General features: G+C 39.7%; 1 protein-coding gene across 5 annotated transcripts in view; it reads right to left on the bottom strand.

Annotated features, from left to right (window-relative positions):
* Window positions 1–14,884, bottom strand: part of carmil3 (capping protein regulator and myosin 1 linker 3) — a 150,951-nt gene that overhangs the window by 22,475 nt on the left and 113,592 nt on the right. For 3 of the 5 annotated variants that reach the window (XM_047368545.1, XM_047368546.1, XM_047368544.1), the window contains exons 24-29: window positions 10,285–10,383; window positions 10,075–10,194; window positions 6,154–6,267; window positions 5,461–5,636; window positions 5,271–5,364; window positions 15–140 (exon numbers count right to left, since the gene is read on the bottom strand). In XM_047368545.1, the coding sequence (XP_047224501.1) occupies window positions 15–140; window positions 5,271–5,364; window positions 5,461–5,636; window positions 6,154–6,267; window positions 10,075–10,194; window positions 10,285–10,383 (729 nt within the window). The remainder of the gene's footprint in view (window positions 1–14; window positions 141–5,270; window positions 5,365–5,460; window positions 5,637–6,153; window positions 6,268–10,074; window positions 10,195–10,284; window positions 10,384–14,884) is intronic. The other 2 variants (XM_047368548.1, XM_047368547.1) reach the window with 1 other exon arrangement.

Below are 14,884 nucleotides of genomic sequence, written 5' to 3'. Positions count from 1 at the left end.
TTAGCGACACTTACTATTCCCAGGTTCACTCCAAATTCCTCATCAGGAAATTCCAGAGATTCAACAAGTCTTGAATGTCTGACAGATCGTCTGCCCGTCCCAACATCATCCCAGCGCTTCACCTGAGAGACCTGTCGCAGCTGACGCAACACACACACATTAACCACATTCAGCACAGCATTAATATTCACATCAGTCAAAATATTATCCTTATATGCAGTGTCCTAGGAGAGGTGAGTCTGTCCCTCCATCTATGAGGTTCACACACAGAGTAAAGAGTGGTTTGGTATACGAATTTGGAAAGCCAGAGACAAATTTGAATTAAACTCAATTTCTTGATCATCAAAGCAGAGCAAGGGATGATAGAGGACAGGCTGGCATTGCAGCAAAACACAGAGAGGAAAATGAGACATAACAGTGGAGACAGTGAATGGAATGTAAAGCAGAGCTGGGAAGGCAATGCTGTTACTAGAAGTCTACCATGGTCTGCTTTTCAGCTGTGCTTATTTCAAGGATTACATTATAAAGAGATTAGGTCATGCAGGGTCAAATCAGGAGTAAACTAGCTCAAACTAGGTTTCTACGTTGTTTTAAAACATAAGTTTTTCTTTATAACGAAGGAAATCTTTGGATGCGGGTAAACACAAAATTCAGAGCCACTTTGACATAACTACAACTATCAAAGGAAACCCCTTTTATAAGGTGAGAACAGAATGAACCTCTGAGGTCAAAACGTGAAAGCAGGATAATAATCTGAGTTCATGAAGTGAGAATAGGATTAAATTCTGGGGCAATAAGGTGAATCAGGATGAACATCTGTTCTGACAATGTAAGATATAAATGAAAATGTGAGGTAGTAAGATTAAATCAAAATGAACATCTGATGTAACAAAAAGAGAACAGGATAACCATCTGATACAGTAAGAGATCCGGGTGACCACCGGAGGGAAAACAGGATGGCAATCTAATGTCATAAACTGAGAAAAGGATGACCATTAGAGGCCATAACACGAAATTAGGATGAAGTTATAGGCTTGAAAGGTGAAATCAGGATGAACATGTGTTTTGACAATGTGAGATTGGAATGAAAAAATGACATAAGATGGAATCAGATTTAACATTTGATGTAACAAAAAGAGACCAGGATAACCATCTGATGTCATAAGCTAAGAAAATGATCAACGTCTGATGTCACAAGGGCAGACCATGATGTCAGTCTGATGTCATACAGTGAAAGAGAATGGACAACTGATGTCAGATAACAGGATGATAACAGTATTAATATCTGACAATTTTAGGTCATGTGGGAGAAAAAGATGGCAATCTTATGCCATAGCCTGGGAAGAAGTTGACCATCTGAGGTCATAATATGAAATTAGGATGAACTGGGGTCATAGGGAAAAATCAGCACATCTGATCTGACAGTGTGAGATCTGGACGACCACCTGAGGACACGGACAGAATAGGAAGATAATCTAATGTTATAATGTAAGAACAGGATTGATATCTGTTCAGTAAATGTAACATTAGAAATCAAACTGGTAACATCATGTCAGATCAGGATGAACATATAAGTTCAAAAAAGTGAAATCAAGATCAATGTCTATTCTAAAGGTGAAGTCCGCATAAACGTGTGATGTCATAAGGTGACAACTGATGTAACAGTAGGATATCAGGAACAACACCTGGGGTCATAAAATCTATCTCTACCCTCACTTTTATTGTTTGGCTTTCAACATTAGTGATAGTGTTGAAATTGTTTGCTTTAATTAGTTTTTTTTTTTTTGTGTTTGATCTTGATCTTTTATTTTGTATGCTATATTTTTATATGCCTTATCACTAATGTATGTTTATAGTTTGTAGTTTTGTGCAGCACTTTGTTTCAACTGTTGTTGTTTTAAAGTGCTTTATAAATAAAATTGGTACCATCTGTAGTCATAAGGGGAAAAAAGGAAGCCAATCTATTGTCATAAGGCAAGAACAGCACAATCATCTGAGGTCAGATCTGGGCTGATAAGGTGAAATTAGGATGATCATCTGATGTCATAGGGCAAAACATGATGGAAATCTGCAGTCACAAAGCGAAAACAGGATGGACATCTATTGTTATAATGTGAGAACAGGATGGACAATATTTTATTCTAGATATTTTTTAACTTGTAGCTAACGTCAAAAGTCATGAGAAAATGATAAATTGGTCCGACTTAGAATATATGAGTATACAATTTTTTTTCACACAGCTTCTGTAAAGTGACTCAGGTCATAAAGTGAAAACAGAATGAAGATCTGGTCTGACAATGCAAGATTGAGATGAAAATTTGAGATCATAAGATGAAATCAGAATGAATATCTGATGTAACAGTAACAGGACGACCATCTAATGTCATAAATGTCATCATCTGATGTCACAAGGACAGAATATGATGGCAATCTGATGTCATCAAATGATAACAGGATGGACATCTAATGTTATAAGGTGTTATAAGGTGACAGGGACAGACAATAATGGCAATCTAATGTCATAAAGTGAAAAACAATATAGACATCTGGTTTAACAATAAGTGTCATAAACTGAGAAGAAGAAGACCATCTGAGGTCATAATATGAGATTTGGATGAACTTCTGGGGTCATAAAATGAAATCAGGATGAACATGTAACAAGAAATCAAGATGACATTTATTCTGTAGGTATTCAGTTGATGACGTGTGCAGACATGGTGCATAAAAAGTGTGCTCAATTTAACTCAGTCTTGGTGGTTTGCCTTATTTCGCTGGTGGTGGCCTGCTGGGATGGTATTAAATTCCTGGCCTGGATTATTGTACCAGTCCGCCCCTGGTGACAACTGATATAACAGCAGTCATGAGGTCAGAACAGGGTGAAAATCTGGGTTCATTAGGAAAGAAAATGATGAACATCTGCTGGATGATTGTGAGATTGTCTTAAGGTCATTATTTGAAATCAGGAAAACCATCAAGTGTCTTCATGGGAGATCGAGATAAACATCTGAACTCGAAAGGTGGAAATCCGTTCTCACACAATGAGGTCAGCATGAACATGTGATGTCATAAGGTAAGACCAGGATGACCATCTGGGATCATATGGGGAGAGAAGGATGGGAAACTGATGTCATAAAGTGACATCAGGGCATCTAATGTTATAAGGCAAGGACAGGATGGATATCTGATTTAACAATAAGAGATCAGGATGATCATCTGATGTCATAAGATAAGAAAAATGATGATCATCTGATGCCACACAAGGGCAGACAATGATGGCAATCTGATGTCATAAAGTCAAAACAATATGGGCATCGGGTGTAACAATAAGTGTTCACAATGACCATCTCAGGTCATGTGGGAGAAGAGGATGGCAACCTTATAAACTGAGAAGAGACTGACCATCTGAGGTCATAATATGAAATCAGGATAAACTTCTGGGGTCAAAATGTGAAATCAGGATGAACATCTATTCTCACAGTGAGGTCTGTGTGAATTTGTGAGGATGTACATTAGATGTCACAGTAGGATATCAGGAAAAACATCTGAGGTCATATATCTCATCTTAAAACCAATTTTTATTCTTTCCATTTTAACATTAGCGAAACTTAGTTTTGACTTTGTTTAAATTGAAATCAGGATGACCCTCTGATGTCATAAGGGCAGAACATAATGGCAATCCAAATCTCTTGAATTACGTTCTTAACTCATATAACAGTACAGTAACAGTTCAACATTTGGTGAAAATAGTTTGCACTATGTTTTGTAGAGGTTGATGAATTTGAGCTTTGAGGTTAAACGTCAAAGTCTTGTAGAATTCAGTTCGTGCGAATCATTATGCATGGTGGCTGTGGAAAATGTAATACCATTCAAAAGCAATGCGCTACAGAGTTAATTATTATTGAAAGGAGAGATTTGTCACAATTGGAAGGGAAACCTTTTTTGGTTAAAAAAAAATAAAAGCATGTGAAATAACAGCCAGAATTAGGTGACAATTAGCTAATAGCTAGCAACTTGACACAATGCAGTATCAGCATTGCATCTAGGATGCAGGTTGTTGTCAAAATTATAACAAGGAGTTATTTACAGTCTATCTCAAGGTTTAATAAAACTGAAACAATTTTTGCCCAATTTTCAAGATGAAATATGTTAGCATAAAATGCTAGGGGCAACAGCTGAGCTGATTTCACTCATTTATGTTGCTGCAGCAAAATTATGAGGACATAATATAGTTTTTTCTTTGCACACAAGCAACTTCATTGTTACTGTTCAAAAACATTGTACATGATTGCACATTTTATGTTACATATATATATATGAGTCCTGAAGAATAGTCATAATTTTTACCTTCTTCAATAAAAGTTCAATTTTTGACCCATTTAGTTGATGTTTTATTGGGATGGAAGTCCTATAGAAATGTTATTCCTCAAAGAGAGGCACAACAGAAAAAGTCAGAACAAGACTAGTCTGTTTAAACATCTTGATTCTTTTTTCCAGGTCATAAAAAAAAAAAAAAACTTGTAGAGTTGCATCTGTGCTTTGGATCACTCATGTTGAGGACTCACATTAATATGAAGATCTATAAAACACATAGCTTCACATTTGGCTCCAGAATACGTTGGTAATGTGTTGAGGTAATTGTCAATTTGATGACTGCAAACTGCTCAAGTTCCCTGTGGCTGCTAAACAGGCCCAAATCGTGTGCCCTCCGCCCTCATGCTTGGCAGTCATATAGGGAGCTTCAACTGATATGCTCTGTATTTTGGTTTTCCCCATACATGCAGCTGTGCATTAGAAGCAAACATCTCTACTTTGGTCCCATCTGTTCAAAGGACTTTGTCCTATTTGTTCTTAAACTCCCGTGGTTTTTTCAGATAAAACTTTGCAAAACGAAGTTGTGTTGCCATCTTCTGTTTAGAGAGAAGAGGCTTTTCACGGGAAACTCTTCGGAACAATCAATCCTTATTCGGTCTTTTTTTCTCATTGTATGGCCATCAATTTTAATATTTAAAATTACTGCTTTTCTGATTTCATTGCTGATGTCTTACCTTTCTGGCATTGTGTTAACACACTTTTTTTTTACCTCAAACCAGCTAAATACGAAAGCCTGTTTTTAACAAATGTGGAAACCATTTTTTCTCCATAACTGTAAAAATATTGTGGTGGTTAACATTTGAGCAGCATGATTTAGTTCTTTGTAAAATTAAACAAAAATTCCGTACTACAACAGTTTTCTACTATCTAAAAGAAGTCATGCATTAAAGGGATATTACCAGTACCAGGGTTTTATGAGTGGTGTAGAGCTCTTGTAGGATCTGGTCCACAATCGAGTTTGTCAAATAGGAGACCACAGAGAGCTTTACCTCCCTTCACAAAAAGAGAAAAATGAAGACATGACAGTTCAATCGGAATATTCTCTGAAGTTCTCCTGATTGGAAGCTTTTAACCTGCTGGGTTTCTTACTCCAGGGCTCGGTTGATATCTTCAGCTGCTCTCTCCATCAGGGCACTGCGGATGGTTGAGCGAGGGATGGAAACTTGTTCAGAGATGGATGAGAGAGGCGGACTGAGTCTCTCTGCAGCCAAGCAGGACATGGGGCACAGCTCTCGACAGAGAGACACCATGGAGTCCACCACCACCTGGACAAATGTCAAAGTTACGAGGCGGTAAAGAATTAGAGATTTAATTAGGTTTGTTTATTAAGCATTTCAGTCTGTATATGAAAAGTTAGTTCATCTGAGATTATTCATGGCTGTCTGTGCCATGCAGCTGTTCATTGTGTTATTAAGCTAATGAATCATATGGTCTGTTTATACACATGTTTACTTCATCTGTTGGACATAAAAACCTGAACAAATTCCAGCTTTGAAATCTATCAGTATGGAAAATTATTAAACTGGGCTAATATGGCCCAGAATATTTCAAATTGTCCTCAAGGCATCAGCAGTTTCTTTCCTTTTACAATGACTTTCATTTCGGACTGTTTCTTTCCTGTGAATTTGAATGCCACAATTCTTTTGAAGTCAGCACACCTTCACTGCACGCAGCATTAATAGCCAATTTAAATGCAACCAGTTTACTTCTATTTATATCACAAATGCATAAAGGAAAATAATGGTCCTGCAAAACAAGCTGTCATGGCAACCCCAGATTTACCTGCAGCTCTTTGTCTGCGGCTTTGGCCAGCTCTCCAGCCAGTGTGTCCAGACGCTGCTTGACGGGGCCGTCCACTGACAGGACATGGGCCAGCTCACACAGGGACGGGTACAGCTGATTCAGACACAAACAGTTCATTAAATTAAGTCTAACTATTCAAAAAGAAGGGATGATTTTTTATTAAAGCAGAGGCCCATTTAGAATTACACGTAATTTATCAGAATTTTTCTTTACACTATAAGTTTCATTTTTCAGATATCCTACCCATGAAAACAGAACAAGTCAACATTTTTGCTAAAATTTGCAAAGCACTTTGTTTGTTTTTTTTAAAATATGATACTAATGTTTTGTCAAATAGCATTATACAAAGAAGAAAGTATTGACAAAGATTCTGTTTAGAGATAAAACTTGGGTTTCTTTGGTGAATGATTTATTGTGCTGGGGAGAAGTTTACACTTGCTGGTCATGTTTTATTCATTTTGGGCTTTAAAGACAAACAGTTCTTTTTTTCAGGGTGGAATGATACAACCAACTTCATGCCAGCATGATACTTCCACCGCCATGCTTGTCCATTTGTACAGTTTTCTTAGTCTGAAAGTCTTACCATGACATCTTCAAACACAAATAGTTGATGATCTAATCTAATTCTAACACCTTTCTTTATCTGTGGGTAGCAGTTTGAGATAAATGACTGATACCTGGGCACAGCTATGTGTCCTAAAGGGACAATAATTTCAAAAACATTAAAACCGGTGTTGGAATAGATTACAGAAGGCCAACATTAAACTTCTAGAATTCCCAGTTACTTACATTTGTGCCAGTGTGTATTAATTTGTGTTAATGTGGAGGAGTAAAAATTTATGACAAACTTTTGCACACAATTTGATCTATTGAACCAAAAAAATTGTAGATGTTTCCAATAATCATTCCACCCTGGACATTTCAGTTAAAGATGTTAAAAAAGTAAAAATTTTTTAAGAACCAGACTGGTGCTGAAACAGCCAACCAGAAACTAGCCAGGGCTTACCCTATCAGCTCTATCTGATCAAAGCATATAAGATACAAAATTACGAAAGACAGAGAAATGCATCAGGGCTGCTCATTTAAGCTCCTGTTTTGCTATACAGGAAAATTGCTTTTTTTTTTCCTTTAAATTAGTAGCTGCTGAGTTTCATATTACTTGTTTTGAACTACTTAAGTCATGTTGTTATTGATTATATATCTCTGGTATTTTTGGTTTTTGAAACCTTTAAGCTTTAGGGCTATTTCTGCAGTATTAATAATACTATCAAGTATTTGTATCCAGTTTTAAATGTCATTTTGTGAACACCCACATAGCTATGAACCTAATTAGGAAACATTTATGAAATCTTTATCTTTTTGTTGTTGGTGGATTCAAAACAAACCAAACTGTGAGTCTTAGGAGCTGGTCTGGTTTTCTAATAATGTACACCATTTGTCATCAGTACATGCTACTCAGTAATGTTCAGTACTTGATGCACTCAGAACCCACTCCACGTTCTTTATTCTACCCTACAATGGCGCTATGGATCGGTGCATTGATATTTGGGTTATAAATATTTAACCAAACCTAGAGCTGACTCATTTGCTTTCATCTACTTCAAGCATAGTTTAAGAATACATGGGACCTTTAATAAATGTCATTTTTGTTTGTAGCTGCTGCTGATTTCATTTACATCTAATAAAAAAAAGACCAGCATTACCATCCTTCTGTTTTAGCTTTTAAAAATGATGTCCTTACACAGTAACTGCTGACCTGATGACTTAACTAACTAATTAACTGAATATTTAACTATTCAAGACTCATTATGGTGAGGTTTTTTACAGCTTGCCGAGATAAATTCTTCACAATTACCCCTTATAGACTTTTCATTAAATATGTCAAAGTTATAGTGCATGACTAATGAAGCACGATCAATGCCATTGATTATAACTCACTTTTTATGGGACCGATCCATTCCAAATGCTGCATGCTGTATGAATGTACTGAACTAGTGGTTGATACTTTCAGCATGCAACAATGAGAGCATTTATTCAACACTGCTCTTGAGAAAACCTTTAAAGTTAGAATTTTTAATGTGCAGCCTTTGAGTTTGATGCAATTCAAACTTTGCATGAGGAAATATTTTATATCTAAAGAGTCTTAAACTTGTGATTTCCAGTCAGTTTTTAGAAGCAGTATGTAGGCCGGTCATATGCATGTTCAATTCAATTCAATTCAATTCAATTCAATTCAATTCAAATATACTTTATTAATTCAGAAACCTGTGGTAGATTTTCTCCTAATGACTTATTTAAATTTACCAATATTTTGCCAAAAAACATCAAAGACTGGAAACAGAACTTTCTCTGTTATTTCTTGTGGCTGGTTAATTCATTTTGTTGAATTCTTTCTTTTTCCTGGGGCATGTCTGTCCATCCAACAGTATATAAAGTAGTTCAGGAAAAATTTGCGTTTATAATTAAGCTACAGGAGTACTCACTGATTCTTCCCTTTCATCTGTTTACATTTAAAAATACAGCAGTGCCATGCAAAAGTATTCGTTTTGCCATTTTGCCCCATTAAAAACACAAACGTCAATGTATTTACTTGGATGTCACTGCGTATGGAAAAGGATACATCATCTCTGAACAGCTTCCCTGTCCCTACACATCCACGCTAAACCGCTAACAGGACTCCCTATGTCCTCTCAACAGATTCTACCTGCCATGTCCAAATAGGATTTGCCGTTCCATTATACTCTTTCCGTTTTCAGATACTGTATTAAACACTTCTCTGTGAGATGTCCAAAGCTTGAAAATATTTTAAAACCTAACCCTGCTTTAAACTTCTCTACATCTTTATCCCTGACCCCTCTGGTCTGTTTCATCATCTGAGAAATATTTTCAAACTTAGAAATCTGGTGTGAAAACAGGAACTTCAGATAGTCATTCATGCTTTTATTTTCTCTTGTTTAGACTATTGTAACTCAATTTTCACATATTCCAATAAAATTAATTGTGTCTGTATGCAATATAAATTTTAGGTTCTTTTGTTATTAGACACAATTTTATTTTTTGTCTCTAAGGACATACCTGACACGTTTCAACGGAAAACGCCTCTGTGTCACTACACAGTACGCGACTTCTGACACATTTTGATTTTTATCTGGTGCTATAAATTACTAGTCTTTATAATACTGTTTTAGGGGTATTAGAGATAGGGGTTGAATGCAAATGCACATCACAATGTTTATTTGTAAAGAAAATTTGAAAATCATGTATGTATTTTCTTCTGTATCACAATTAGAAAAAAATAAAATAAACCTATCATAAAAATCTGTGGTAGAACCTAAGCAACACTTTTTGTAATAAATTTAGTACTTGTTTGGCTTTTTTTCACATGCCTTTTTCACTTTCTCATCTACTGAACACTACATCCATCCATCCAACTGTTTACCTATTTTATTGCAGTTCTACAATAAAACGTGCAAAATTCACAAATTATCAGCAGCTTTGCTGGTTTATTTATTTTGTTGGTTTTTGTGCTGAGTTTATTTGTGTGAGTTTATTATGGAGTGTAAATAAAGATGCTAAACAGTGTTTTTCAAAACTGCTGAAACAAGGTTCAGTGATTGAAAACTACTGCTGCTTTCTTTATACTCTAGGAAATTGTAAAATCCACTCATTAACTCATCACTGCAGTTCTCCAACTTTTTTGCAAATATGTAAAGTGTTCCAATTTTTATGTAAAAATTGCATTGTTATACAATATTTAAGTTGATAAAATCTTTCCGCTTTTCAGTCAAGCAAGTGTGACAAAAACAAAATTTGGTGGAAATAATATCCACATTTTGTGACAGTATGCACAGTTTGCCAATATCCAAGCCTTTCTCTCACACACAGACAGAGCTCACTCACAGCTCTGGAGTTTCTGGCCTCTTTGAGGATTTGTCTCGCCGTCTGGACCTCGTCTCCATCCTCGCAGCCCTTCAGGACACAAAGCTGCTGCTGCACCCTCACACACAGACGCTCCATCACCTAAAATACATAAGTATATATAACTATTATCACTATTAATTCACATCCGTAACATTTATTCTCCACTTGAGTGCATATGCAGACACAGACCTGTTCAGCGGTGCTGGTGACGAGACCCTGGTGCAGCCTAAGTGCCTGCTTCTGAGAGAACTGCTGAGTCTGGTTGTTCCTGAGCAGTGCACGCTGGATCTGTTTCACACACCAACACACAAAAAACAATATAGGAGCAGATGATGGGTGTTTGCAAAGCACAGCATGCGTTAGACAGAAGACAAGTCCATTTGCATGGTAATGAGGAAACATGATTTAGATCCCAAGAAATCCAAAGACTAATTTGCTTCCCTGGCTCAGCAGATGGAAAACATCCCTGCATCATCATTTTTGCAAACTAGAAAATATAATGTCCAAACAAGGTAGGGAAAAACAAAACACTAATTTAAGTAGTGGTACAATTTTATTAGAAATTACCCAGAGAATAATGTTACAGCAGATGTGCCCCAATGTTATAAGAGCCCAAGGAATCTCTTTAAAGTGCACTGGTGCACAGATATACTGCTGATATATGATTTTTCTGATACTTGCATAAGCTGTCAGGGAAGCAGAGCATGACATGTAATGTAAACAGACTGCAGCTTACAAGCCTAGACAGCACCAAAGTACAGTATGTAGACAGCAATAATACTGACAGAGGCAACATGAGTACACTATTCAGAACATAAAAAATACAAATATAAGTACTTATTCTGCCAAGATCAGTTTGCATGGTTGTGATCCATGTTCTCACTGTATGGTTACATATTCTATTTAAACGCAGAATCAATTTTAAAAAGGAGAACTTATTGCCAAAAAAACAATGATTCTGATGTGGTTTAATTGTACAAAGCACACTCCTATGCAAATGTATTATTACTAGGGCTGCACAATATCAGGAAACATGTAGTTCAGATAATTTTGCTGAATATGCGATAGCAATAACGATTACAATGATATCGCCTTTTCCTGATTTGTTTCCTTACTTTTTCTTTTAATGTATGTTTTTAGTATGCAGTTATGTGCAGCACCTTGTTTGAAATGTGGTTAATTTAAAGTGCTTTTGAAAATAAAGTCTGTATGGTATGGTACATCAAGGACATTGAAATGTGAATGCAATAGACTTGGAGTGAATTTGGATTTCAAGTAAGGTGTGCAACTGTACTTTCCCAGTTTTACTCTGGTCACACTAGATAAACTCCAATTTAACCAACAGCCTTTAGAAGTCACCTAATTGGTGAACAGATTGCACTGGTGCAACCTTTTATCTCAATTTAAACACAGCTTTTCTGTGTTGGCCTCAGAGGCTTGTCAGAAAACATTTGTGAACAAGCAGCACCATGAAAACCAAGGAACACAGCAGACAACTCAGTAATAACGTTGTGGAGAAGTTTAAAGCAGGGTTAGGAAACAATATGCCTGTCTCTAAACACCTCAAAGAGCTCTGTTCAGGCCATCATCTGGCAATGGTAGAAGTATGGCACAACTGCAAATCTACGAAGACAAAGGCAGAACCCGGACAAGGAAAGCATTAATCAGAGAAGCAGCCAAAAGGGCCAGAGTAACTCTTCAGGAGCTGCAGAGATAGAAAGCTTTGGTGGCAGAATCTGTTGAGAAGGCTATTACCCGTGTACTCCACAAATCTGTTCTTTATGAAAGAGTGGCAAGATAAAAGCCATTGTTGTTAGAAAGACTTCAGATGTCCTATATGCAGTTTGCCATGAACCATGTAAGGGACACATGTTGTAGAAGGTGCTCTGAAAGACATTGGACATTTTTGCATACATGCACAATGGTGTGCATGACCAAAAACGTTAGGTTAAGGATTTAACCCCAGTTCTCTGAAACATGAGTGAGGTATCTCACTATGGGACACGCCTCCAGCGCCTGTCCCTCAGAAGCTCTATTACATTACGCCAGTCTTGACTGGCAGGCGGAAGTGACGTCCGCTCCCATGGGAGGGACTTCCTCCCAGTATAAAAGCCGACGTCACGTAGGTTATCTTCAGTTTAATAAGCACACCTCTTCCTCGCTCCCTGCAAGGAGGGTGATCTGGTGAGATACCTCACTCATGTTTCAGAGAACCGGGGTTAAATCCTTAACCTAAAGTTCTCTTTCAACATTCGTTTTGGTATCTCACTATCACTTTCTGCTCCCGTATTGCCAGATAAGCTCACTCGAAGACCAACAGATGCATCTTGCATTCATGGCAATGTGGAACCCACACCCAGAACCGTGTGAGCCAGTGTGGTCCTGGTGACATCCAGTTTATAAAACCTAGTGAAGGTGTGAAGGGTCGCCCAGTTGGCAGCCTCACATATTTCCTCCACAGGTATACCCTGGAACAATGCCCATGATGAGGCCACACCACGAGTGGAATGAGCCCGCAGACCTGCAGGGGGTGCAAGGCCTCTGCTCTCATAAGCCATAATAATAGCCCCCACTACCCAATGCGAAAGACGTTGCTTTGTGAGAGGCTTTCCTTTATGTGGTGAAGCCCATGACACAAACAGCTGCTCTGATTTACGAAAATCTGCTGTTTATTTCACATATAACCGCAGAGCTCGTACTGGGCAGAGCGTATGCAGTCGTTCATGCTCCTGAGAGGAGAATGGTGGTGGGTAGAAAGCCATTAATTTAAGGGCACGGCATGGCGGAGCCGTAGCAACCTTAGGTATAAAGGCAGGATTAGGTTTCAGTAAAACCCTTGACTCACCCAGAAACTGCATGCAGGACGGGTTAACTGAGAGCGCTTGAATGTCACTCACACGCTTAGCAGAAACCAGAGCAATCAATAAGGCCGTTTTAAAGGAAAGCACTTTGAGCTCAACCTGCTGCAACGGTTCGAAAGGTGCACGTGACAATGCATCGAGTACCATAGGTAAATCCCATGAAGGAGTGAGGCTCCTCGACACTGGGCGGAGCCGTCGTGCACCTTTCATGAATTGACACACCAGGGGGTGCTGCCCCACTGTTTTGTCACCAAAGCTAACCTGACAGGCTGAAATAGCAGCCAGGTACACCTTCACAGTGGAAAAAGCCTGTGCTGGAGGGGGAGGAGGCTGCGCTTTCCTGGGCAGACACAGCTTTAGCGCTTTACCTTCCCTCTTTTTTTCCTCACAGCGTTTTTGCATGGCTGCCACAGTTGGGCCGAATAAGCTCTTCGGGTCCACGGGGGTGTCGAGGAGCTGGTTCTTCTCTCTTTGAGACAGGCTAGACAGGTTCAGCCATCTAGCTCACTCCTGAGTGACCATCAGGGCCATGGCTCTCCCGGATGCTTGGACAGCGCTTCTGTGGAGATGCAGGCATAGGTCTGTCAATACGCACAACTCGTCCCACAAATCGGCCATCGGTGTGCCAGTCATCTGCTCCTGTAATTCCGCTTGGTAAGCGAGGAGAAGAGATGAAGCGTTTAAGGCTTTAACAGATGCAGCCACTGCCTTGTAGCTTTTCTTATTCAGAGCGGACTGAAAAGAATCATCTTTGAAGGGAAGGGTGGGTCCTGCCGCTGTCATGGCTGACTTCTGCGATGGGTGCAGGTGAGATGCCAGCAGAAGCTCTACGGGAGGCAGATGTGAAAAACCGCCGGCCTCCATGCCCGTCCAGTCCAGCGCCGACCCTCCCAGGGCGGGGTTCTTGGCGGTGAGAGGATTGCTCCAGGACCGGGTTGCTTCCTCAAGGCACTCGGGAAAGACCGGCAACAGCTGTCTGCTGGAAGATTTGGCTCTCGGAAGCCGCTTCCCCTCATATCGAGATGTGGTAGTTTCGGTGAGGGTTTCCGGCCACTCGATGCCCAGCTTCTTTGCTGCCCTTCTGCAGACATCATGCAGGTCCGTTGCAGTCGGGTTGGGGGAACCACAGCGACTGGTGTCATCCGTCACCGAGGGCTTTGCAACCGACTGGATGGCATAAGGCCCGCAGTTCAGCTCGTCGTCGTCAGACCCGAGACTGATGGACTCCACTTCAGATTCGGATTCAGCGTTAGCAAGAGTGCTGAAACCTGGAAGTGCGGCCTCGTCTTCCTCTGGGTCAGTCAGTGGCGCGACAGCGTCGAGCTGATCACCCCAACTGGCTCCAGCCAAAGTGGGCTCTCTCTCATCGGTACCAGGAAGCTCTGGTGGCGGGGGATTGGCTAGCCCCATCATAGGATCAACCTCTGACAGGCTAGTTGGGCGTGCTAGCCTGCGCCGACGAGACTTAAGGGAGAGCCATGCACAGTGCTCGCAGCTCGTCAGTGACGCCAACGCGTCCTGGGCATGTTGCAGCCCCAGACACGGAGCGCAGACAGAGTGGGTATCTGCCCCAGCTATGAGATTGCCACATGTGCAGGTTATAGATGGTGGTTTGACTCTGTTCATGATGAGAACGAGTGCAAGTTACACAACTTCTTAAGCTCCGTTAAGGTTGCAGCTAGTTTGGTGACCAGTTGCAGCACTGCTGTTTGGCGACAGACCAGCATTGAAAAAGACTCAGAACAGTCGAGCACAGTTATTGAGAAGCGTTCGGCGACCGATTTGTTAGCTTGCTCTGTGAACAGTTAAGCTAGCTCAAGTTACTGTAATGACCGTCTGAGAGGTGCTTCTGGGACCAAGAAGAGGTGTTAGACTGAAGATCATCTACGCGACGTCGGCTTTTATACTGGGAGGAAGTCCCTCCCATG

Source organism: Girardinichthys multiradiatus, chromosome 6 (genome assembly GCF_021462225.1).
Source record: "Girardinichthys multiradiatus isolate DD_20200921_A chromosome 6, DD_fGirMul_XY1, whole genome shotgun sequence".
Taxonomy (NCBI): Eukaryota; Metazoa; Chordata; class Actinopteri; order Cyprinodontiformes; family Goodeidae; genus Girardinichthys; species Girardinichthys multiradiatus.
Note: the sequence above shows the minus strand (reverse complement) of the source record. Positions and strands in the feature narration are given on the sequence as shown.